General features: G+C 40.7%; 2 protein-coding genes across 8 annotated transcripts in view; both read left to right on the top strand.

Moving 5' to 3' along the window:
- The first annotated feature begins 768 nt into the window (after nucleotides 1-768).
- trib2 (tribbles pseudokinase 2) lies at nucleotides 769-8,298 on the top strand. Its single transcript, XM_026142819.1, has 3 exons — nucleotides 769-2,237; nucleotides 3,651-3,943; nucleotides 5,992-8,298. The coding sequence occupies exons 1-3, from the start codon at nucleotides 1,968-1,970 to the stop codon at nucleotides 6,464-6,466; spliced, it is 1,038 nt and encodes a 345-aa protein (XP_025998604.1). The 5' UTR covers nucleotides 769-1,967; the 3' UTR covers nucleotides 6,467-8,298.
- Nucleotides 8,299-11,342: 3,044 nt separating this feature from the next.
- klhl29 (kelch like family member 29) overlaps nucleotides 11,343-27,210 on the top strand; it is a 274,138-nt gene continuing 258,270 nt past the window's right edge. For 3 of the 7 annotated variants that reach the window (XM_026142811.1, XM_026142807.1, XM_026142810.1), the window contains exon 1: nucleotides 24,419-25,350. The gene's annotated coding sequence lies outside the window, so the exon portion shown is untranslated. Of the gene's footprint in view, nucleotides 11,362-23,882; nucleotides 24,141-24,418; nucleotides 25,351-27,210 lie in introns of those variants that run through there. The other 4 variants (XM_026142809.1, XM_026142813.1, XM_026142814.1 and 1 more) reach the window with 4 other exon arrangements.

Genomic DNA, 27,210 nt, shown 5'->3' with positions numbered 1-27,210 from the left:
GTGGAGTGAAATATCTTATACTGAAAAATGAAGTCCCCTTTCAAAAGAAATAAATCTGTTAGCATGACTTTTTTGGGCTTGAATTTGAATAGGGAAATGTGTAAAATTACAGAAGTATTTAGTATTTAGTATTTTTAGTATTTATTTATTTATTGTCATTGTCAAGAACAATGAAATTGCGTTTGGGGACATAACTTAATTGTTTTGGTGTAACATGAATACCCATGGGGGGCATCTTTATGGGTAAAAAAAAAGTTTCTGTTCTCCTTGACATTTTACAAAGCCATCCAGTGGGCCGGATTGGTGGCTTTGCTTGGCTGATTCTGGCCCCTGGGCCTTATGTTTGACACCCCAGGCTTAGGCCCTCCTTTAGTTACACTTTCATGTAATTTTAAATATAGACTCAACTGTATCCTAAGGGCTTAGTAACGCAGTGTGTTTTCATTTACAGGTGTAGATGCCGCCACAAAAAAGGTGTTACAAATAACACGATTTTATGCGGTAACTGCGCTGAACGGCGTGTGTGCTATTGTGAGAGCGGGATCTCCCTCGCTTTCCCTTGAATGACATTTCAGGAGGAAACACATTTGTAACACAGCACGTACAGTAGCTATACTCTCACTCCGGCCCCCCCTCCCCATCCAATTTACCAGCATGCGACGCATTTAGATTCCTGGGGGTGTAGCCGCACTACATGGCTCTCACATGACTTCACCGCATATTATAAGGCAGCTCGGAAGCCAATGAGCTCTCGCTGTTTAAATGACGTCAGGGGGCGGGTCGGCATGCCTCTTTGTATGTGTGTGCATGTGCGCAGGTGTGCGTGTGTACAGAAGCCCCCCCCACCCCACCCTCCCGTCCTCGTCCCCTCCTCCGTCAGGCAGGCAGGCTTGCTCTCTCTGTCTGTACAGGCGCAGTGTGTACAGCTCGGCTGGCCTCCCTCCGCACTTGAATGGACTAGATTCCCAGCCACGTAAGAAGCACAGCGGCACCACGGGAGAGGATGTCCTGCTGAATCGAGGGATTGGCCTGGGAAAGTCGGCCGGCCGTCCCTTCCTTCCTTCCATCAGATTTATATCAGCAGACACTCAAGAAAGACGGCACTTTTATTCCGCAGGACCGGACCAGCAGAAAGAGAGAGGACGTCGACTCCCGCACACAAAGAGCCACAGCAGTCTTTTTTCCGGATGGGGGTTTCTCCTTATGTGATAGATGACAATCAGCGTGCATGGATATGATCCCGGGGAACAAGGCCGTGCACTGACCTGGTACTAGTTAGCCAAGGGAGCTAACTAGTTAGCTCTGCACCTGCTAGCTACTAATAGTCTAAAAAGTCAGCAGCTATAATTGGGCTGGAAAGTTGCTTTATTTGTTTCTATTTTTGCATTTCCCCCCTTGCCTGACAGCTGTGTCTTATAAATTGTTTCCGTTTTATGAAACGTGCCATACCGTTAACCGGCAAGATAAGCTAGCAAGACGAGCTGCGGGTTTACTCTTCATTCATTTTAAAAGCTAACTTTTGGCAACCTTTGTTGCAGTTTTGTTCGCACTTAACGTCAGTGAAGCTGCAGCACGTCTGTGCTAAGGGGTTTCATCCAGCTTAAGTCAGTAATTCTTAATTTTTCCTTTACCCCAGTCTCATCCAATGAATGGAAAACAAAGGGGTGCAAGTGAGCAGTAAAAAATCAGAGACCAATTTTAGTTGCATGAAATCCAGCGAGCCAGTTTTGGCTGCACAGAGTCGGTTAGATTTTGCAAAGGCAAGGTGCATTTAAATCTCTTATTTTTTTGTATTTTTTTTTTTTAGAAAAAATTTATTATTTATTTTTTTACTTCATGCAAGCGTAACAGAAGTACTTGGACAGATTGTCTTTCTGCACAACGAAGTGTTATCCCGACAGAAGAGGATAAGAAGAACAAGGAGGAGGAAGGCCCCCGATTTTGTGGAGATATCGCACTTATTCCTCATGAACATACAGAGGTCAAATCCAATTAACATTTCACGCTATGGGAGATCGCGGCACAAAGCGCACGATTTCGAAGAATTGTCTTGTTTAAGGACTACAGAGTCTCATCAGAGTTTCAGCCCCAACCTCGGGTCTCCCAGCCCGCCGGAGACCCCGGACTCTTCGCACTGTATCTCCCGCATCGGGGACTACCTTTTGTTGGAGCCGCTGGAGGGAGACCACGTTTTCAGAGCCGCCCACCTGCACAGCGGGGACGAGCTCGTATGTAAGGTTAGTAGGCAATATGGTAACAAACCTTCCCTATTTCGCAGCATGACTTTACTCCCCCCTTATGACGTCAATCTGGGGAGAAAAAATATATTCACATATATATATTTTTTTTTACTGCACGAAATATTTTTAGGGGTGCGTTGCTTGCACGTCTAGATGAATTAAAACGACTTTATTTCGATGCCTAATGTCCTCAGATGTGATGAATGTGCTATGCAGAAAAATCCTGAGCTGGCTTTTATGGGTTTCCTGTCCACCATCTCCACTTTTTAATAATTGCTTGAACTGTAAATAGAGAGCTGGCAGCAGCAGCCTAATGGAAAAAGTGAATGGAGTGAGCTGTGTGGCTTGGATTGCATGATGTAACGTTGACAAAGGAGTGAGTAACCACGCACACACTCCTCTGTGCTATTCTGGCACAGCCATGGCTTCTTTCTTTCATGGCACAGTACTCACTCTTGGATCTGTAGTGCCAACATATCCATAGTGCACCTTTTTTTCTTTTTGTTTTCTTTTTTCCACCAGGTGCTCAGTTTTTAAAGGGAAGTTGATCTGAGTAAAATGCACACATTCAAAAAAATATATAAAAAACGCTGCCCTGTTAGGCTTGGATGAAACTCATGGCCTCTCCTCACCACATTTATAGCTTCTGACTTCTGTAAATTACTGATTATGAGGGCAGGTGGGTTGTCCCTGAGGCTTAAGTGGATGAATTGAGGCAATACTTGCATGCACCCTTGGACTCGTACGCCACAACATATCAAATAACCTGTGCCTTTTGACTTGAGATAATGTTTTGTCAGGGCAATAACAAATTAATGGCCTTTGGCACAAGCCTGTGTACTAACTGCTGTTTGACCCCCATCTGCTTTGTGCTGGTTTCGATACAGCGGTGATCAATTCCCTCCCCCCCCCTTTTTTTCAGGATTGATTTTTCTTGTCTAGCTGGAGTCTTAGGCTGCAACTTAAGATCCCCAGACCTGTGGGGTGTATTTGTATCGACTGCAAGAGAAGCCCTCTCACCTGAACTGCATGTACTGAAAGTCAATTGGGGGTTACTATGGAAACAAAAGAGACACTGCAACCCCCAGGCTGCAGCACAATGCCATGTACTAATACAATGCTTTCAGTTTGCCTCTATTTAACCTTACTCGCTCTGCCAAAAGACCAAGTTTGGTGTCCCGGGAATGTGTTGGATTACTCATGTGTTGGTTACATTTAGTTCAATTAGAGGGCAATTTACACCTCCTTCAGTTGGATTTAATTGTGTAAATCTATGGTGGGAAAGGTTTGGTTTATAGATCTCCAACCACCAAAAGAATCTAATGATATAGCTGAAAAAAATATATACATACGATCTAATTCTCCACATTGCTAACAGTAAGCATAAATTCTTCCTTCTTCTGATTGCAGGTTTTCGATGTGGGCCGATACCAGGAGTCACTGGCGGCCTACTTCGCCCTTGGCCAGCACCAGCACATTAACCAAATCCTGGAGATTTTGCTTGGGGAGACGCGGGCCTATGTGTTCTTCGAGAGAAGCTATGGCGACATGCACTCTTTTGTCCGTACCTGCAAGAAGTTGCGAGAGGACGAAGCTGCCAGGCTCTTCTATCAGATAGCCTCGGCTGTGGCACATTGCCACGACAACGGACTGGTTCTCCGTGACCTCAAACTGAGGAAGTTTGTCTTCAAGAATGAGGACAGGTGAGTCCCATGGAAACCTTAGCATCTTTTGTACACTTTGCAGTTTCCCTCTGTTTTTTGTTTTTTTTTGTGTATAAGATGCTATCGGTGTGTGTGTGATATTACAGCTAATACCGCAGATAGTGTAAGTTGACACTATACAAGGTGTTGTGCAGAATGAAGGAAATATGAGCCTTTTGTGTGTCGCCTGGTTATTCTTGTGCACATATACTGTAAATGTGAATGGAATCACACTTGGGGGAAGGAAATGAGTTACACAAATGTAATCGCTACTCATGCTAAGACTCAGGAAAGCTGTTGAGCTGAGAAACATGGACAGATAAGTTATCAGGGGAAGCTTTTGCATGTCAGATGATCCATTACTCTGGGCTTATGTGTGATGGAAACTTTAGAATAACACTTTTCACAGTGCGGGTTTACTGACCCCTGCTGGCAGCATATGAAAACTACAAAAAATCTAGACATCTGTTAGAGCAGCTTTTTAAGTTCTTTCTTTTTTCTTTTAAAGAATTTGAGTGGATGCCAGTTCAGACTCAACGTTTATTCTTTTCATTAGATACTGTATACAAATCCCAGCTCTAAAGCATGTCCTTAAGTACTTCTTATTTAACACCTTGAAGCCACATGCTGCACTCAGGGCCTTCAGTCTGAAAAATGTGACGTCATTCTCTGGCGCTCTCTGTGGAAAAGAGAAGTTGAGCCGCCTCACATATTTAGTACAGGTCCAGTAACCTTGAATGTCACCGGGCTCGGATGCTGAGGGCCCCTTCCACTAAATGATTCATGCCGGGTGAATTCTAAGAGTGATGTGAAGGGCAGCACCGGGTCGCATTTACTATGTGGCCCGTCAAGACTCCTCTTACAACCTTTCAGTCCTGCTGAAACGGTGAACGAGTGCAGAGAGATGAGAGAGGAGACAAAGCTGCCTTAGAGAGACCTCCTCTGGCTCTGAGGCCAAGTGTGGAACAAAACGCTGCGATGACTGCAGAGAGGAGTGGATGAGCAGACAGAAAATGATACCCGAGCAGGCTTCTGCAGCATTCGTTGGCTTCTTGACCCGAATTTGTCATGCTGCCGTTAACCCTTGACCAAACGGCGGCATCAGTCAAACGCTGGCCTCGAGTAGAATCATGTAGCTATTAAACAAGGCTCGTTTGTTTCTTTCTTCTCTACCGCGCCTCAAGATATTTCATCATGAGCGCCGCCTCTGACTCAGCTGAAATGCACAATGTGTGCCAATATTAAATTCGGCTCCGTTTTAGTAGTTTGCCTTCCTAGGTCCTCTTAGCTCTAATTGCAGGTTTGCACATCCTCCAAATGAGCTGTTATCCAGGCAGTGGTGTGCTGTGTTTAAAATTCACACAGCTCTTTATATTGCAGGGGAACAATGGGTATTTTGCTCAAGGAAACAATAGAATGTTCCTCGTTTTAAAACCTAAAATCGTTCTGCCACGTATTAATAAAAGGAAACGGCCTCATGTGAAAGTCAAACGTAGCAATAAATACATCCTTCTCTTCGATCACAGTCTCGTTGCTTGGTGCATCATATCGTATTGTCTTTACCTGCTTCTGCTGGCTGACTATTCATGTATGGGGGCTTTTTGTTTTCGGTGCTTGAACTTACACAGATTCTTCAGTGATAAAGCTTCTCAACAATTAGTCGCTATTATGAATACCCAGGGGCATTGTAGCAACTGTTGCAGGGTTTAGAGCAAAAAGTGCAAATAGATGCTTTGATGAGTAAGAGGGGGAGGGGGGGGGGGGGGGGGAGATTTTACTTTTCTGATCAGTTACCCATAATTATGTTTCTTCTGGAAAATCTGTTTGTATAATGCCACTTTTTATATATTGAAAAGAAATGTCAGACGTAAGCTGAAAGAATTATGCGATCTACTTCCATTGACATCCAAAAGTGATGGATTTAAAGTACTTTACGTTGCCTGTCAGAATAAATTACCCACTTGATGGTTTTCTTCTGATTGCTCAAATTCTTTCTATATCATCCACATTTATAAGGAGCTCAATGAGTTTTGTTTGTGTGTCTGCAGAAGCCTTGTGAAGCTGGAGAGCCTCGAGGACACGTACATCCTGAATGGGCACGATGATTCCCTGTCAGATAAACATGGCTGCCCCGCCTACGTCAGCCCCGAGATCCTCAATGCCAGCGGCAGCTACTCGGGGAAGGCAGCTGATGTCTGGAGCCTGGGCGTCATGCTTTATACCATCCTCGTGGGGCGCTACCCTTTCCACGATGTCGAACCCGGCTCGCTGTTCAGCAAAATCCGCAGGGGCCACTTCAACATCCCAGAAACGCTGACGCCCAAGGCCAAGTGCCTGATCCGCTCCATCCTCCGTCGGGAGCCGGCGGAGCGCCTCACCTCTCGGGAGATTCTGGAGCACCCGTGGTTTGCCTCATCCGGGGCGCTAGGGGGCACTGCAGTGCACAGCAGAGGGGAAAGGGAGCAGGAGCAGATGGTGCCTGAGGTGAACATGGAACAGGAGCTGGAGCAGTTCTTCAGCTGAGCAAACACCAAGCACAAACGGACGACTCCGCCACGGTTGGCTCGCCAAGCTCGCAGCAGAGCCAAAAAAATAAACAGTAGAGTAGAAGTAAATAGGTGAATTTGTCACTCATAAAAAAAGGTGTTTCCATTGTGTTTCCTTTGCCACCATTTCATGGAAAACCTTGAGTCTGGCATGACAAATGGCATCTATACATCATCTGGCGATGCACGTCCCAATCGGGGATGTTGCTACCAGATATGCAAGTTGCAAACAATGTAGCAAATGTTCTTTTTTTTCCCAGATCTGTTTTGTTTTAAATGTGGTGCTCATAGAAGTAGACACATTCACCTTTTTTTTTCCCCTTTTTTTTGACACTATGGAAAGCATGAAGGGACATACAGACAAGGAATCCGAGGAGAACAATCCTAAAGGAACTGACAGACTCGCAACACCCCAGCTCTTTTTATTGGTTTTCTTTAGTTTGATGTCATAGCTTTAGGTGGTCATAGTTCTGACCCAGGAGCATTGTTTAAACGGAGCAGGCGTTTTCTTGTGGTTGTCATCATAATCGACATGGCTGACCTCGCCCTTGTCTCATGGTTTTAAGTTTTATGTCGTGTGTCCATGTCTCGTTTGTCTGTTTTATATTGTTGAAGATTCTGACAGTCACTAAACTCCTCAATGGCCTTGTCTTTTGTTATGTTTCCGCCTCCTCCTGTCTCTTACCACACTTTTGTTTTTCCACATTACTTTTGTAAAGCATTTTTGTTTTTTAAAAAGCTATTCCAGTCTATTGTTACTGCTGCTTTATTGTCACTCTGTACACCTCAATCTTAATCTATTTTCATAGTCAGCCTCCCCACTCGGTATCATGCACTTGATGTATTAGGTGAAAGGATGATTCCACCTCTAAAATTAGCTTACTTTTTTTTTTTAAATATATAATTTAATTCCATTCTTCAGTTGTAGGAACAAGAACATAACATTTATTTAAATTGTAACAGCTATATATATATAAATATATATATATATTTAAAACTACATTGCAGGGTTTTTCTTTATCCAGAGATTCCTTTTTCATGTATGATATAGGCAATATCTTGACACAGGACAGGCGCCAACAGAGAAAAAACAAACAAAAAAAAGGTCTGTCTGAAGTTTTAGAATACACATTATCTTCTGTGCCAGTATTCCTGTACCCCCGACAGCCTCATGCCACCCAGTCTCCCTCACTTCTTTTTAAGAAAATTGATATGAGATATTCAGTGATAGTATTGCTATGACATGCTCACTCCAGAACCTCATGTTAGGTTGTTTTTATTTTTTTTTATTTTGTTTTTTTGTTTTTCTACTCCCTGCTTAGGTTCTGTGAAACGGTCATGCTCGAAAATGGGTACCAGTGGACACGTTTTGTCGTATCTCAATGTTACTTGAATTTGTGTTTTCCTTAACTAGACATTGGCATGTGCTCCATGAATGCTATAGCCTGCCTAGCAAAGGGTGGGAGGTCGGGGTGGGGTTAGGAGGGTGCTCGTTTTTCTTTTTCTTTTCTTTCTTTTTTTTTTTTAAGAAAAGTTTAAAAACAGGAAAAATTCTCAGTTTGCTGCTTTTCTGAGTTGTTTTTGGATTTAAACAGTAAAACAGCTATTGCTTTCATCGTTTTTGTAGACTGAGCTACCTTTATTTAAGCTGGTGCTGATTTGGTGCTAATGTTTAGTCCTTTTTTTTGTTTCATGGATGGGGATGGTGCATGGTGGGATATCTGCCTCAGATGTTCTGATTGTATCGTAACAGATTCTGGTGTTTTGTCCAAATTTATTCAGTAAAATAAATTGTGAACTACTACTGGATTTTGTTTTGGGTTTTTTTTTTCTTTCTTTCTTTTGTTTTTTTCCTGTACATACAAAATAAAAGCTCTTCAGCACAACGTGCAGAATCACGCATCATTACACACTTAACATTTGTAATGTTGTAATGGCTACATTTAATAAAAACACACACAGACACACCATTTCATCTTTACATTGTAAGGTAAAGACACTACAATAATACAGAGAGATCCCCAACAATCATGTGATCCCCTTTGGGCAAGCATTTTGGCGACAGGAAAGGGAAAACTCCCTTTTAACAGGAAGAAATCTTGGCACAGGGAGGGGTGGGCGTCTGGTGCAGCCGGTTGTGAGGGGAGGAAGACACGCTGTGGAGTGCCAGGGGTCAATAATAACTAATGATTAAATACAGAGTGGACACATACTTTGCAAAAGTCTTTAGCCACCCTTTGAAATCATTACAATGGTGAATTTTCACAATAAATGTGGAGAAAGTTTCAAATAATAATTATATTACTCTACTATCTACTATTGGATATCATTGTCATGCAGTGGGGGTATCCCAAATCATCTCAAGAACACAGTTGTGACTTTGAGGACAGAAGACCCCACCCACTTGCTTTTCCTGGCTTTAAAAAAAGAAGGAATAAAAGGAGCATAAACTTCCTCGCCCTTAGACAAATCCAGTCGAGTCCTGGAATAAAAATGTGGAATTGGAATTTAGACTACCAGCTAAGTGATAGTTATTTCTCAACAACCAAGTAACTGTGATGTAGATATTTGCAGCCTATTTCTGTATTTAAAACAAACAAACAAAAAAACCCAGTGCTCTTCTGGCCAGCATGCCCCAACAAAAGCACTTCCCCATTCCTAATGAGACTGCAATCACTGTCAGAACTTGAATGGATTGCAAATGAGTGAGGACTGCTCTGTCAGCTCCACTTCATCTAAATGATCGCACACATGAGACTCTAGAAGAATGCTCTTCAGTCAAATCATTTTCCTGGTGTCTCTCTCTCTTGAGAGACTCCTGCCTACAGTCCTTTCTGCTGTTCTGTGTGACAACATTGTAGTTCTGCAATTGTAGCCGACCTGCTGACCCCATCCTGTGTTTGAATCGCTCCGAGGAAGAGAATCACTTCAGATTTCATTTGTTCATGCAGTGCTTTGACAGTACTTTCATCTGTGTGTGTGTGTGTGTGTGTGCTCAAGAGCACTTCCACCTATCGTGTTCATTCATGGTAACCCTGTTTACGGTTGAATTATCTAATGTGATAACCCAAATTCTCAAGAACAAATTCAAGTTCTTAGGTTTAGATTGACACTGTAAAGCCATGTGTCATTGCTCAACAACACCTGCTAGTGCACTGTGTTTCATACACAGCAACACAAGCCTCCTGATCTCTTTGGGCTAACATAGCGAGATGATTTTAATTTAACAAATGAGGATCTGTGGTGGGCTTTGTTGGTTTCTTTGTTTATTAAATGTGAAACATGAAAGCTTATGAGCAGAGTACACCTGAAAACTTGTTATCAAGCAGATAAAAGAATTCAATACAGTCAACTGCCTTCATAGGAGAAAATGAATGCTGGCCTGCCCTCTAGTGGTAATAATGACACTTGACATTTTTATGTCAAGTATTGCAACACTTGACATAAAAATGAGTTTATATAGAGATATGTTTCACTGAGACACAATGTTCTGTTTTTAAACTTAGTATTTAATTATTCCTTATAATAACATGTGTGTATAATTTCCCTAATAGGGGATCTTACAAAGAGGTAATGAACTTTAATTTGTATCACTATTAGCCAATAACTATTAACTAATTTATGATACTAAACTATTTGCTAATGCTTTATAGTTAAACTGAAAACAAGTTGGGCTGCATTTATTTTTTTCTTCTTGCTACACATGTGCATTCTCTTATTATATTCATCATAAAGGTGTCTACAAATGACCTTTAACCTCACAGGAAAAGGTTGTCCCATTTAAAAATAGACACTTTAAAATGAAAATGCACCAAAAGTAAAGACATCTCTCTCCTTTCAACTTAGACAGCTGTTTGTATCCATCCTAACGTCACTGCGATCTTGTTACATCGGTAGCCATCAGTTGGCAAAAAATGTAGCTGTGTCTGTTTTACAGGCAAGTACGTTTCGGGTTAACATGATTTGAGCTAGCCAAGCCGAGAGGGCGGCAGTCCCCCCACCCCCCGATGTTTGCGCATGCGCATTGTGGATAAATCTTAGCCTTCCACTGGTAGGAGACCAGTGTGCGAAGCAGGCTACCACTTGCTTTGCTTTTGCAGGTCTGAGATCAGTTATCACACAGCTAGCATTAGCAAGTAAAAAAGCTTCGGTGATTTAGCATCCTAAGAGTTTCCTCTTGCTAACCACCTTGGTCAACATGTGTGATGTAGAGAAGATGGAGTGTGAAGAAGTTGTTAATAACTCAGTACCCGAGCAAGGAAAGCTGTGACCATGATGGAGAGGGGACCGCAGCTTTAATAAAACAGGCAAGTTGACCCAGGTGCTGGCTCACCAGCACTTTCAGATTAGCATCTACGAGAATGTTTGAATGTACTATGTTTAATCAGCTGCTTTACTAATGCTCCACCATCGATTTCTTTAATCCCCTCATAGATATTAACAATTAGCTAATTTTTCTTTTTTGTCATGAATAAATTGTAATACATTGTACTTTTTTAAAAGGACATAAAATATAATATAATGTATTTAAAATGAACTCGACCTTAAACATATGCAACATTAATATTAATCAGTTTAACATTAAATTGACATTTTTCTGCAGAATATTTTTTTACTTTTTAAAATGTATGCACATTTTTCCAGTTTGTGTACTGGGGGTTTTCCTGGAGTTGTACCACTCTCTTTCCTGAAGGAATGGTTTGAAAAGTTTCTCCACCACTTGTCATTGCCAGCTAATATTGCGGAATTTTTGTTACTATGTTAGATATTTATTTAACTATAGAAGTAGTAATATTTTACAATTCTTCAGCCAGGAAGGAGTCCAGAAAGGTGAAGGCGTCCATATGAGAGTGCAGACAGGCAGCACAAAGGGTATGTTTTAATGTCTTCGAGTTTATCTTGTTAAATTGCTAATTAGTGAAGGAAGATTTTTTTTGTTTGTATTTTAAGTAATATTTACATCCACAGACCTGATGTTTAAAAGGACTATATGTTAATGATTTCTGCAGTACCTTAATATTTGCCATTGACTTCTGCTGCAGATTTGGTAGAACATGAGAAGCTAGACTTCATTACACTTTATCAGTGGCTTAAAAGCTAAATCAATTTTTTACAACCTGACAATACAAACACTCATGTAAACCTTACCTGCCAATGAAATGTTCATTTATTTGAAAATTTGTGCTTCCAAGTCTTAAGACGTTTCGCAAACGCAAAAACATTTGTAGAGCACATATTACAGCAGGAGAGTATATCAAAAAACCTGCCATGTTATGATGTAAGCTTGAAAATAATGTGAATCTAAACATTTAAAAATATAATTCATAGCAAATAACATGTAAGGATAACAATTTAGGGGTAAAAAAAAAAGCTGCCACGTATAGTTTAGCAATCAAAACTAAGTTTGTCATACAATTTTTCCAAAAGGACAGAGGTGAGTTGTGATCTGTCAGAACAGTGTTCAGGTGTCATTCAGGCAGTTCCAGCTACTCCTCACACAGCTGTGTCTGTTTTCAAAAAAGCTAGCAAAGCATACATCCAAACACACTGAAATTAGTTAAACACTATAGCTTATTAAAATAGTAAAAAGTCAAAATATCAAATTTTGGAAGTAAGGATACGTTTAAACTGAAAAATATGTTTCCAAAAAATATGGCAGAAAACCTTTTCCTCAAATAAACACTTAAAATCATTGCATTGTTTACTTACCAAACAGCAATATGATGGCAAAAAATCTGTTGTTCTATGCAATGAGAGACTTTTGATACATTGTGGCCATTCTAAAGTTTCTAAGAAGCTTTCAAATGTTTTGCAAGAACTACACGAGTAGTATCTAAAACGCAATCAGGCAGGCAAAATCTATCAGAACAATCAAAAGATCAATCTCTTCCTCACAGAGAGACAGAATAAGCAACTTAATCAGAGCCACAGAACTTGCTAAATAAAGAACTCGAATCACCAAAACACTACTGTTCAACAGCGACCTCCAAACCACTTCACAGGAGGCGAAACAAATATTAATGCTTGGTTGTGGACTACACAACCTATCATTTGACAGTGAAAGTCTTATATACTCATAAATCCAAGTTTGAGATTAGTGGCAACAGAAGGGCGTATGTAAGAGGACACAGGAGAGAAAATGATACCTCAAACTAGCTGTGAAACATGGCAGTGGGGATAATGGGGTCTGAGGTTGTGTGGCCGTGAACACCTGCAACAAATCAGCTGCACCCTCAGCAAGGAGAAGCAATGCTCTGTTCTTCAGAGGCATGCTTCTCTGTGGAGAAGGATTCGCAGATTATGACCTCAAGCACACACGCTGCATGCCTTTTATGTGAAATCTCGCTCAAACTATCAAATTTTTTTCATAAAGACATGAAGGAATGGTTACTGTGCAACTGATAATGTGAGGACATTGTGTGTTTTCTAAGCTATGTTTGACAGTCTAGCGCCGTGATCGTAGGCTTTCATCTGATTTAATTCATGCAGTTTCAATGTGTATGCTATGCAATTAGGAATGTGACTAATTAGAGATCTTCAACAGAGGCCATGAACGGGCAATAGCTGCTTTGCCGTATAAACACCATGGAAAGTGTTGCCGTTTCTATTTTGAACATAAGTAGGTACATAAACATAGAAAACTCTACTTAGAAAAGACATTACTGGTTGCAAAGATAAAGATTTTATAGGCTGGTGGAGGCCAAGAGCAGAATTACAGACAGCCACATTTCTACCGCTCCGTGCTTGTATCGCCTGTGACAGCAATGATTCATCTCATGTTTACACTATTCATTCAGTATTGTGCATTTCCACAATCTGTCAAGCTGTTGACATTCACAAACCATTTCATGACTTAGAAAAAAACACACAAAAATGTTCTCAGACTCCAGCTCTGTTTGGGCTAAATAATTGATGTGTGTTTGCAGCTTATTGTAACACCAAGACAATGCCTTAGCTATTTAGTTAAGGGGGAGAAATCCATTCAAGTGTTTGCTTTATTTGTCCTTTTAACAAGTTTAATGTGTTTGCCTAATGTCCTCGGCTTTCTCTCAAAAAGCCAGAGCGACATACACTCTGGAGGAGTTCTGTTAGCAGTTAATGGAAGATTAACTCCATGGACAAACATATTCAGATGAGTTACTGTAATGCTGCTGGTTCCAATGCATGTGCAGTGACCCGCTGGCCCGGAAAATCCTTCTGCCACAGTAATCTTCTTTTCCAATCCAATCTCTATGGAGCTTAATATCAGCATGAGATAACAGATTTAGGCTGGAAGTGCTAGGGGGATTTTTTTTAAATGATGAATAGAAAATATTAATAATACTATCACGCTACAGTGGGGAAAAAGAAAGACCCAAGAGTCTAAAAGCTAGGCAGAAAAACCGAAACATTTAAGAGCATTACCTTTTATTCTTTACTATTCTACTATACATTAAGGGATGTGACATATGAATGTGTTGAATAAGCAGACTCGTAATGTACTGTAAGACATGCCCTTTCTAAATCAGTACTGGGAGCACGATTTAGCCGTATTATACTGTTATATTACCGTAATCACAATACTCAAAATAGGAGCTTTGCAGTGTAATACTGTAAGCTATTTGGTTGACATTATGCTGCTTTTATGGGGCTCCTACTGCAACCTCCACAAACACTTCATTACAGTAAAGTCTAACTGTATTTACTCACCCATGAACCTTGACTTCGATTTTCCCAAACTATGACAAGACATCAGCTTTGTTACAACTCTCTGCACCACATAGCAAGCTAATAGGAATTCTGTTGTATTCACTGTTTCAACAAAGGCCCTAAAGATGAACACCAGACAGAGCTGAGTATATGCTACAGGAGCCTCAGTCATGCTAGCCTGTTGCTAGCCAAACCTTAACATTATTCTTGGTAACACACAGGAGGTTACGCCACATATCCACAACAATCAGTCTGATGAAAAATATGTATATATTTACTGTCACAACACAAGTGAATACATTTCCAAAACAATTTGTGTTATAGTAAAAATACAGTTGAATACTGTATTTTTACAGCAATTTGTCATAGTGAGCTCTACCATACATGATGTAGTTGCTTAAAACAAGGTCTTTATTCAGTCTTTCACAAATAATTTATTGATTTAAAAGCTATTTTAAGGGGATTCCCCTTAGCCTCCAATGTCTGTTCTTAAGTTTGTGTTTCCTGGACTACACCCAAGTAACAATCGTTATGGAAATTATTACAGCCGTGTCATTATGATTCCCAAGAAACAAGGGGAGGAGCAATGATTCCGTGATCATAAAACAGCTCAGAAACAAAGAATTAGTTCTAACTGTACAGCACTTACTCCTCAGTTACTCCTCAGCTCCTCAGCAGGACGATAAGTATTCTGCAATTCAATTAACTCAGCCTGAGATCAGTTTCGATTTTATGTAACTCAGGGGAACAACATCACTGCCTCAGAGTGCTGAAAGTTTTTCTGTGTTCCACCAAGCTGCTCCAATTAAGGTTAATGGCACGGTTGTGTAACGATGCAGCAACAACAAGGCCCTTTTCAAACGCCGTCGCTGTTGTGTCTGGGCTTTGGCAGAACGCAGGCACCTCCCAGTGGAGCCAGTAGGCTATAAAGGTGCCTCAATGAGCCGGTCCCCAGGCGCAGCATAGTGCACATGGGTACCCTTGGGTGTTCTGGCAGCAGAGTTTTGTGGCAGAGCACCAAAGAAAATAGACAGACAACAGATGGCCTCTGTTGTCTTTCACCAAGCCACGAGGCTTCTGCTGGCTGTGGGGTAACAAAACCCACTGAGCTACCGAGACACAGAGAAGCCTGCAATTCAATCAGGTGGAAATGTGAGTCATATAGAGCTTGATATAGCCATACTTCTTGTATCTGTATTCTTTTTTCCTCAGGATTTTAGAGCTTTATTGACAACTTAACTTAAAGCAGTATTGGATTTTATTTAATGGTATGTCACTTACTGAATTCAAACAAAAAATCATGGGGATATTTTGTGAAGGTATAAAATCTACATAGGCAGTCTACATGAACAAACTTTAAAAAACTAATTATGCCCTTTTTTGTTTTTAGAATTTAATGAAGCACATTAAATATAATAGCTTTCAACACTAGATGGTGCTCACATTTAAGTTTCACATGATTTTCTGCACTTGGCAATTAAAATGAGACACTGCATTGAAGCATTGTTAGAAGTTTAGAGTAGGAAAAGTATAACTGCTGTACCAATTTAATGTAATGACTGCTAAAAGTTCATTCTCAGCTAAAACTAGGCTTTTCCACATTATGTGCATTGTCTGTTCCTTCTGAAGAAAGATTAAAAATGAATTACATTTTATGTGATTATATAATATTAATAACAAATAAAAAATGTAATCAGCAGTATTCAAAGTTAAGGAATTAAAAAGGAAACCGAAAGTTAATATTTATTAAGAGTTTCAATTTAAAATGTTGAATGTTGCTAAATTTGAGTGGAGGATTCTTTCATCTTTTCTTATTAAAATTAAAAAATGTATCTAATGCAGATGGCCCCGCCCCTCCCTGAGCCTGGTTCTGCTGGAGGTTTCTTCCTGTTAAAAGGGAGTTTTTCCTTCCCACTGTCGCCAACGTGCTTGCTCATAGGGGGTCATATGATTGTTGGGGTTTTTTTTCGTCTGTATGTATTATTGTAGGGTCTACCTTACAATATAAAGCGCCTTGAGGCAAATGTTGTTGTGATTTGGTGCTATATAAATAAAATTGCACTGAATTGAATTAAATGCTAATAAACCGTGAGCTATCGTTTGGTTGCTTTCGTAGTAGAAACCATAATGGCATCATTCTCTCAATTAACTCTTCAGAAGCTATTTAGTATCAGCCAGAAAAGCACAAAAGCCTCCTATGCTTTGAGTGTGTCAGGACTCGCAAGTAGTTGCGGGAAATAGGAAAGCATCATTCCAGCTAAGTGTTTGGAATATTTTTATGCAAGTTTGCTTGTATTTGACATGTCCCCCCTAAAATGTTTGTTTTTATCGAACATTGCCCCAATTATCTGGTCAGTAAACAGCATAATCAGAGCCTTGAGATGACAGAGTAAATTGGAAAGTGGTCTTGCATGCTGTCTTTGCCTTTCACACTCTTTCGTCAATACCCAATTATCCTCTCTGTTGCTTTTCCTACTGATAGCGCATGACTTAAAATAGGCTTCTTTTTTTGCAGGATTGTTTTCTAATTGCAACAATCCAGAGTGACTTGATGCATTGATCAACCATTAATGGCTCTGAACAGTGGATAGACGCACGCATAAACACTTCACTTCTTGCACGTGTGCTGCAAAAAGATATTTCTTTGGCCCATTTGTCATTTTGCTCAAAAATGACTTAAAGTGCCAGTGGACTCTTCCACCAGTCCTGACATCTGTGGCTGACTGTAGGTATCATTGGCTTTTATGTGTGCCTCAGCTCTAAATCTCATAAGTAATTATTAGACAATACATCCTCGAGGGATGCCAAGCACGAATGAATTGGTTTTGCAAGGTCTGATGTCTGGGATAATTACTTTCATATTTGTGAAGGACACTGTGGGTTAGAGGTTATGTGATGCAATGATGTATGTTTTGCAAGAAAAACATGTCAGTTATCAGCATATCATCAATATAAATGTCCAGGTAGAAAGCAGCTTTTGCAGTACAGGGTGAATATGGTACTTTGTGCTTTAAAGCATTTTTCTGTCCCTCAGAAATCAGTTTTTCACAGAGTGACAAATGAGGGAGACATGAAATAACATTCTATTTTTGTCTCTGCAACCTTTAGTGGAGCAACTTGCGCTGCTAAATATCAACTGAGAATCACGAAGCAGTTTCAGTCCATGTGGGCTGACTTGTGGCCCCCAAAAGCTTTAAATCATCTGGCTCAATGAATCAGAGTCTTGACTGAGCCAAATTGCCTGACTGCGCCCTGTGGGAGAGATAATTGGGTGAAACAGGTTGTTTTTGTGCCTTGCTGAGGTACAAGAGAAGCAGCAGAAAGGAGAAAACAACACGGACTTCTCATTTTTTATAAAATCTCTGAAGCGTGCAGTGTCTAGTTTTTGTTCAGGATGAATTTAGTGGGGTTTTTTTTTGTCTTTTCAAAAGATAGAAAACTGTAACGCCCTACAAGATTGGCGAGAAATACTTTTTTGGGGATGGTTTGCAAAGATAATATGTGGTATACATGTTAAAAAAACTGAAAGGAATGGATAGAAGGATGTTTACACTAGCTGTAAAGGGTGAATTGATTGGTGCGCAGCTTTCATTTTAAGAGAGAGCAAAATAACGTTTTCCCTCCTTACATCTGTATAATAATACTAATAATACTACTACGAATAATAATAATGGATTGCATTTATATAGTGATTTTCGGGGCCTTCAAAGCGCTTTACAATTCCACTATTCATTCACACACTGGTGGAGGCAGCTACAGTTGTAGCCACAGCTGCCCTGGGGCAGACTGACAGAAGCGAGGCTGCCATATCGCGCCATCTGCCCCTCTGGCCATACTAGTAATAATAATAAGGAGAAGTAGAAGAATAGGGTAGGTTACCATTGTTTTTATGCATTGGTTGGCATGCTGGTAGCACGATTAGCACTGCTGCTAACCACTAACCAAGGAGGTCCAGAGTTTGAGTACTCTTTGTTCCTCCAGCAGTTCTAAGCTGTAGGTGCGACTCTGTGTGTGAATAGTTGAGACCTGGAACTGAGAACCTAAGGTTTGATAAGAGGAAGAAAATAGATGGATGAAAGTATCAAAGCAGGAACATATTAGCACATTTTAAAAATTAAAGGTGGCACCTGGGTACAGTAGTTATGATAAGGAGTTGGAGAAGCACATCTTGGCTTATTATGGGGGTCTCGGTAAACGAGAGGGTGTAGAGAGGAATCAGCTGTGCACGACTACAGGAAAGGAGATGAGCGCTTAAATGAAATCTTGAAGGTGAAACAAGATTGAAAGTAGGATGAGAGATGGCTTCCCCTGATCTCTGATAAAAAAACAAAAACCCAAACAACCAGAATAAAAAGCCCAAATTCAAGGAAGTAGTTGTCTATTGCAATGAGACAGTGTATACAGGTGCCTGTGAAGTTCATTTTATGAGTGATAATGTGTCATTTAGGTACTGAATTTGCTTAATTTTTTGCATAATAGTTGCCAGCTGATGTATGAGCATTGTATATTCATATATATTTATTGGTAATACAAGAGTATGTACATTTGAAATAGTAGTTTTTGGTATTAAAGTGAGAAGCAGTGAGTACAGCTGTGGAAGCTGTTTATATTACATTTCTTTTTTGGAGACCTCCTTTAATTTATATGTAGTGCACTGCTATCTAACTAGCAAGCTGCACTATGAATACGCACCATAGTTTGGTAAGTATTTAGTAGTATTCAAGTAATGGGCCCTTTTTGAGCTAATTATCAAACCTAGTAAGAAAAGAAGAGTCCTACTACGACCCGGCCGATTATTTCTGCTGCGTTTTAAATTCACACCGCGCGATGAAAGAGTTGTAAACAGATCAAACAAAAGCACCAACTCACAAGTGCCCGCTGACAATCAGACACAATGAATGCGAGACAGCTCTGTGGAGTTGTGATGTAATTAGACTTGTTAATTGGAAAGGAGCATTTCGCCACCTGCGGCAGGAAAAGTGTGAAGATTGTGGTCATCTCTGAAGAAATAGTCCTGCTAATTGTTTTGGTTTCCAGGCAGCCATGGCGGAGGAGGAATGTGACAATTTGAAGTTGCTCTCAAGTTACACCTAAAACTGCTAAAACCTGCCGGCATTAAGGGACATCGTGAGCAATTTGCTGGGTTTATTGTCACAGGAATGGCAATTTCATTCACATTACATCCAGATAAAAAGCCACTTGAACATCACTGCAAGAATGCCAGCCATTCAACCATCTACTAACTCCTGTGCTCACTGGCAATAAGCAACACCCTAACAGACAGGAGAAATGTTCGACATCAAAAAATCTGTTTTATACAAAGACAAGAGAAGAAATCCTTTGATACTCTCAAAGGGTGAGCAGCATAAATGTCATTATAATTTAACACAAGCCAAGTGCTTTCACCCAAAGGCCCTCCATTAACAGCATTTGCATTTCTGAAAACTTGGCATTGCTCCTGTAATGACTTGTCACAGGAGAGAATGGCCTCTCTAATATATATTTTGCTCAGCTTGATAATGTGCATTCCTATTTGAAGACGCTCTAAAGCATATTGAGTTCAGCATGCGAGCATGAGTTCAGTTTTTATAGATAGCTATGCTGAGAGCCACAGCAGCCAATTAACCATTTGTAAATTCCTTGTTGGCCCAAGTTTCATTTGAAGAAAATTTTTTTCGGAGGCTGAACCTTGACTGTTTCATTTCCAGCCAGATATGGATTTCATAATGGATAAACACAGACAGACTGTCTGCTTCATTTCCTTCTAATAGGATAAACGTGCAGACTCTGCCCTATTCTGTAATTCTGCTTAAAACAATATTGCCAACATGAGTCTCCCTCACCAGGGTGGAGCCCACATTATTTTCAAATCTGTCATGGCTGCTGAAGACAAAACACAACTTTGTACTTTTTTAAAAACTTGTTAAAACAAAAATGTTAAGTGAGTTTCTTCACGCTGAGAGAGCTTTAATTGAAGTCAAGTTAAATGAATGTAGAGTACATTGTTTATTGTTAAAAAAGAGTAAAAGTTTTTAAAAATACACACACACAAGCCACAGTTTCACCCACTGAATTTGATTACATTTCGCTAACATTTTTAGCGAAGCGTATCAGTCACATCTGCACACACACACACAAATCTCAAAAGGCTTTGTTATATTTTCTAGCTTGATGGTTATTGAGAATAGTGCTTATAGGCAGGGTGTGTACATTTTTGTAGTGCGAATATACTGTGCGATAGGAGGTATGAAAAATCTTTTCCTTTTTTTTCCATTGAACTTTCTTCACAGCAAGTTTCTCCAAAGAAAGTCAGACATTTATTAAGAATATTTTTCCCCAGCTGTTAAAAACAGCACATTTGCAAACTAACTTGTTTTGTTGGGGGATTCATAGACTGACATTGACATTATGTGGACGTGACACAGGGTTCAGTGCTAGCCATCATCAAATACTGCACAGTTTTTGACAAGAATATATACACTGACCATAAAAAGAAATAAATAGTGGCACTGGGGCTGAAGTGCAAAGACTATACGCTGATATATAACCTAAAGTAAATAATAGATTTAGAAGCTGATCGATAAACTGCGGAAGTGAATGAAAGCATCGGTCAACAGTGGACTAACTCCCATAAAGTTTTTTCCCCTTCAATCTCTGACTAGAAACAAAAGTTGCTTGGAGGGCATGTCTTTGCTGAATTTCTATTCGCTTTCCATCCCTTTCACCTGCATTGTACCGAAAATAAATCTACAAACAAGATGAAATGATATGTAAACTCATGGAAGCAATTTGCTTTTTTTTTTTTTTTTTTTTGTCCACTTCCCCCTGAGCCCAATTACTGTTGTTTACAGGTTCCAGATTTATGCATGTAGTGGGTACAGTAAGGCATGAGTAACACAGTGCCCTGCAGAGCCCTGACACTCCAGCTAAGTAAATGGAGACTAACCTGTGAAAGGCAACAACATGACTACACAAAAGAAAACGATAAAAACGTTTCTTTATTTAAACATGTTTTGCACCTACAATTACTGCAGTTTTTTTTTTATTCAAAATACATACTAGACTTGTAAAAAAAAATAAAAATAAAAAATCATTCACTGAATGCATGCAAAAATGTTTTAATGTCACTGAACACACACACACACACACACACACACACACACACAGAAAAAAAATCCATAATGACCTTCCAGCATATTATAATTCAAGTGGTACACCGCTGTACCTATTCTGGGTTCTGTTTTCCGGCATAAGAAAATCTAGCCTGAGGCTGGACAATTGGGCCAATCATTGGACCAGATCAGGTGAAAAGCACAAAGTGTCCTAACCAGAATCTTAAGCTGCTTTAGCTTTATTTATTTTTACGCATATAAAGCACGTGAACATGCTGGTCTGGTGGGAGAGTCCTTGAAGAAGACGGCTGCAGACATATGTAATAGAGGTTATTGTGAGAAAAGAAGAAAAACACGATTGGTATTCGCGGTGGTGGAATGTGATTTAGAATGAATGCGAGCAGCTAGACTTGTAACAATATGACACTTTCTTATAATGAACTCGTGTAACATTTTTTTTCCTGTTTGTGTTAGCTTGTTTTCACTCGCTTTATGAACATATTTTTCTTCTTTCAGACAGGCAACTTTGTTATGTGCTTGCAACTGTGGATTTACAGCAAAGAAAGCTTGCACCCCTTGGCTCTGTTGCTGAATTTTGAAATTATATATTAGCAGAAGCATTGGCTTATGCAAGAGGAAGAATCAAAAGTCGTAGGTTTTATTTGCACTGTAACGCCTACCTGTAGACCTGCAGTTGCCACATACAGTTGACTTCTGCCCACAAACACACAACTGCAAACCTTCATGCAAAGTCACTTTGTGCATTCCTACGTTAGCTTGTGCAATACATATATATTTTTTAGTCGTTCCCCTATCCATAATAATTGCTCCATACAAATGAAAAAATGAAATCTATTTGTTCAGATATGTTTTTTTTCACACGTTTTAACATTTAAATTAATTTGGACATAAACGTTTGTACAGATTCGCACTTTGAATGTATCGCCCACCTCCAGCGTATTCACCCAAAACGCCTTCACACATTCAGATGTAGTGATACACAGCCAAAGTACTCACGACCCCATTTTATTTCCATAAGAACAAAACCTCTCAAACCACAAAACACCATTAGGTTATGCTGGTGCCATTAGTGCAGACACAGATACGCTACAATTTTGTTAATTATCAGGCAACAACGGCCCATTGTTCCTACTTCTTACAGATCTTGGACTGCAACTTTATCAAAGCTGGCATTAAATTCGCAGATGCACAGCACACTCCTTCCACCCCCATCTTTCTCCCTTGCTGAACTCTGAGTCATGTTAGCCCATCACCATTAAGTCGCTAAGAGCTTGCTCCATCATTGTACATCGTACCCAGTTTTCCCCTCTGGGAGACTCGTTCCACCCCAAAAAAACAAAGATCTCAGATAGGAAGCTTTATTTGCACAATGTAAGAAGTTCTGATTAATTCAAAGTACAACCTGCAGGCTCCGATTTGGCTCACTGGGCTCCACAACAAATTAGCACACACCATTGCACACCGTCTCACTCGCTGCCATAGCTGAAAGGCACAGCTGAAAGACTTCTGAAATTACTGCAAAATAGAATTTGACCCCTGATAAGGCCCACTATCTATTCTGCCAAGTGTGACATTTTGATGCAACGCAGGATGTCTCTGGAGTGTAGAGCACTCGAGTATTTCACCCAGGCATTTTGAGGAGTGCATACGCTTAAATTGTATTCCAGTGATCATGATATTTGTGCTCTGCCGAAAGTAAAAAAATTGTGTTAGTTTTTTAACGCCGTAGGATTTTACACACTACATGCAAGTCTGTTCTCTTGTCAGAGGTTACTGCGAAGCCATGATTCGTTTTTGGAGGAAAGCAACTCACAACAACTCGGAGTGAAATATTGCCCTTTTTTGCCCCACTTCATTTTAATAAATATTTTTTCAAATGAATAGGTTTGCACACCCGTGCAAGTGTTTTAATTACTCAGGCTGATTAGACCTAAGGTGGAAATTGGGTTGAGCTATGCTGGGAATAAGATGATGTCAACAAACTTAATCATTAAGTAAGAGTGATAACTGTGCTCCAGTAGGGGGTTACAGTAAATGATGCATTATTACTGATTAAATATCAAACACTATGATAAGTAGTTTGTAAATACTATGGATATGCTTTTCAACTGCTATATATAACACTCACTTTTGATTCATATAGCTGATAAACACTTGAAAAAACCCTATATTTTAATACTTTTCAGCTTCTTTTTTTGTTGTTTTTCTTTTGCTACAAAACATCCAAAACTGATAATATATAACAAATAATTACAAGACTCTGATACAAAATCATAAAGGAAAACATTTGTTGTGCTGTATTATAACCATAAACAGCCATAATTCTTATTTTAAGGGACATTATTCCAGCGTATAAGAGCCTGTAACAGCGGTTAGTGGTAGGAAGATTCAGTGGCGCTGACCCTGAAAACAAAGCAACTAAATTCAGCCATGTTTCCTTTCCATATCTGGGTTTTCCTGCTCCAGCATGTTAACTCTCCTGCATAGATACTCTTTATAAGATACTTTTAGGTCCTGTAAAGGGTGCAGGTGTTTTCACTTGGGGCTGATTAGACCCCTGCTCTAGCTGAAGATGAGTTACATCAGGAAAAAAAATCAGATGTCACCAAACATCACACTGAACTGCCTTGATATGAAAATGATAGAGTTGTCAATCTAAAGAGACCGTACACGCCCACGTGGTCTTGAGAGGAGAACTAATCAAGCAAAGTAAGTGAAAGCATTTGTACAGTGCAGTCGAGGCAGGAAAGAGGAGCTTGGTGAGAGCGAGCCAAAAAGACTGTAATGGATTCTGCGCCATGTGCCACTAACAGGGAGATAATCCATCAGGTAAGAACAAATAATCACGTTGGGCGACAAATTGAAAGTTTTAGAAGGCTGTAAAGATATGGCCAGAATTAAAAGGTTCTCAGTGGATAAGAAGGTTTCTGTCTGAGTTAATTGCCCCACAAGTAGCCGGTCCCCAGAAGGGGCCGAGATAAAGCTGAACTATCAAAACAAATAAATCTGCCGAATAGGAATTCATTTATCGTCCACACCTGTGTTTTTCCTGCCGCGGTGCATCAAAATGTCCTCAGTGAGAGGCCGGGGCTGTCTTTTCTTGACTTTCTGTAATTATTTCTTCCCACCTTTGCTTGATCGCGTGACATTGCTGATTGTGCTCATGGAAAAGTGGTTAGGGAAGCAAAAAGGACATTGATTTTAGGCAATTTGGATCAAGCTGGAGAGGGCCCTGTTGATTTTCATTCTAGCCATCTAATCAGGGGCTGATTTACAACCAGGACGCTAAGTGAATGTAATTACCAGCATTTAAGCACCAGGTAGGACGGGGAAAGCTACAGCGGTTTTGGGAAGGAAGAACAACCAGCATTAGTGCACCTATCATCTGTAATTTGGACTTATTTGGGAAGATTGTTTGGGAATATTTCAGCTGTAACCACCCAAACACTGTTTTTTTTTTTTTTTCTTTTCTTTTTTTTTAAGTGAATAATACAATTATTAGTTTGTTTTCTTGCTTGTCTAAGTAATAGAAGAAGAATACGATTGAACCTTTGGAACTCTCTTCATGGCTGATAATGATCCAAGGAACCTCCTGCGAGGACAGCTCCACTGATGCTGGAGTGCAAGCACAGCTCTCTGCAGGTACGTGCGATGGCACACAGTGGCGGGTGGGAGGCGCTGTAGGGCTTGTGTGAGAGAAACAAAGTGAAAGGGGAGGAGCAGCATCGGGAGTAAAGTGGCCACACGGTGTGCCAGTCCGTCCAAGCAGTCGCTTACATCTCAGATCCGCCGCCGCGCAGAGAGCGCAGAAAGCCCGTCTGCCAAGTCCTGTCTACTCCACTTGGTGACGTGCAGAGCCGAGCGCAGGCAGGCCACTTACAGACCGGCCCACAGCCGCTGCCACTGCACTGTGCTGCTCCTTTTGCTGTAAAATGCAACAGCGGTCTTTGCGGGATAAAGACAGCATTCATACATAATCAGCGCCGGAGCGAAACAAGGACAAACGCCGGGGGACAGGAGCAGCGAGCGGCCGGTGGAGGTAAGCGCTCGGTCAGCGGAGGTGCGAAGAAACACCGCGCTGACTCTCGCCTTTGCTTCAATTTTTTTTTTACACGCTTTTGTGTTAAGGCAGGAGTTCACTCGTCCTATCATGAATGAATGAGGGGGATCATCAGTTTCACTGCCAGCCCTTAGCTGAGGACCATAGCCTACCAAATGGTGTGTACGGCGCTCACGTTGTGCGCAAGCGCTCCCGTTAAGAGGAGGGCGAATAAAACTAACTTCACGACTCAGATCGAGGTTTGGGAATTTAAAGGAGTGGTCTGCGTCAATGTCAAACAATTTAGGACTTACAGTTGGTCACTATAGCAACGCTATCAAATATACACACATATTACTGAATTATTTTGGTGTATATATATATACACCAAAATAATTCAGGTGTAATCAGCTGGTCATGTTCTGACAAACTGCCTAGAAGCCTTTAATCATGTGCAAACGACCTGGCAGAAGAAATAAATTTCAATGTCACTTACCCCAGTTGTGCATCTTCTGAATTTACAGCTGCACAAATCCCACTACTGCACAGATTGTAACGGAAAGATTTATTGTGGCTCTGGAGTGGATTTGAGGAAAAATAAATAAATAAATAAAATCCTGTTATTATAGTCCACAGATGCGTGTAAAGTTGTAGCCTGCACTAGGCAAGACTCATCCTTCAAACAGCTAAGCGTTGCTCATGACAAGTCCCATGTGTTGTTACAGTGCAGTGCTGTGAAGTGAAGTGGAGCACTGGCTGTGAAGGACACTGTGTTTTGCAGAAAGTTCCCGATGATCATCGAGTCCATGCTGTTTTACAAATGCACCTTCTGACCGGGCAGGAGATGTTGTCCTGTGCAAGTGTGAAGGCACTGTAGAGGCGAAAGCATGGATCGCAGAATTATCACATTTTGCCTGCAGTCCATATTTAGCATGATTTATTGTGAACTCTCACATCCAACAGCACACTTGTCGATCCTCCTGGATGGTCCCCCCCGGTGCTGATCCCTGTTTACGAGCCTGACTTACTGTATATAAATAGATGTAGCCTACGGCCACCCAACATGACTGCGCGTGCGTTGCTATTCTGAAGATGCATCCAACATTTGTTATTGTATTAATGGGCTGAGCATGTGGGGCAGGAGCAGGACACACTTCCCTGCTGATGACATTTGAAAACCTAGCAGGCTATCACAAATCAAGGCAGGGATTAAGAGGCTTTAGTGCTAGTCCTCTCTGAAGAGACGGGGAGCTCTGGACTGGATAAGGTAAGACAATGCATTTGCCTGAGAGCTGCTGTGTTTAGCGGGGGTCTTCTCGCCTCACGTGCTGCATTCGAGGGAGAACTCTTGCTCTGCACATTTAGGATAACCAGTCACCGCAGGTGGATGATCACACAGCAGCATTACATGGAGAGGTGTTAACACACTCTGTAGCGTGTGTTAAGCTACAGAGCCTTATTGTCAGGCAAGCCTTACCTCTGTGGAAGTATTGTCGTCTCTTCAGTTTGTCACAAGCTTCTTTGCAATAAACTCAATCAGGGATAATCCTTCTATATCAAATGTGATTTAGGTTGGTCTAGGGAACCGCTTTGGCCGGAGGAATTCATTTAGAAATTACCCAGAGGCATTTATCCTATTAGCAAAGGCAAAGCGAAAAACGACTCCTGTTGTTATGGTCAGCAAATTACAAAACTGCAGCTCAAGGCCATTTATTATAATTTTTTTTTCCACCACGTTTTCCAAGAAGGAGAACACGGGGTAAGCATGTATAATTTGACCGGTGTGGGATGTGTGATCTAAATGCAGGCTAAGGAGGTAGAAAGGATCAAATGCTGTACAGTGTTTTCTTGTACTTGGAT

Source organism: Astatotilapia calliptera, chromosome 15 (assembly GCF_900246225.1).
Source record: "Astatotilapia calliptera chromosome 15, fAstCal1.2, whole genome shotgun sequence".
In the NCBI taxonomy this organism is placed as follows: domain Eukaryota; kingdom Metazoa; phylum Chordata; class Actinopteri; order Cichliformes; family Cichlidae; genus Astatotilapia; species Astatotilapia calliptera.
This window is presented reverse-complemented; position numbering and strand designations above follow the sequence as displayed.

Excerpts from the sequence above, each read along its gene's own strand:
- trib2 (XM_026142819.1), top strand. The coding sequence starts at position 1,968 with ATGAACATACAGAGGTCAAATCCAATTAACATTTCACGCTATGGGAGA. Across the intron at positions 2,238-3,650 it reads GGGACGAGCTCGTATGTAAG|GTTTTCGATGTGGGCCGATA; the intron begins GTTAGTAGGCAA and ends TTCTGATTGCAG. Across the intron at positions 3,944-5,991 it reads GTCTTCAAGAATGAGGACAG|AAGCCTTGTGAAGCTGGAGA; the intron begins GTGAGTCCCATG and ends GTGTGTCTGCAG.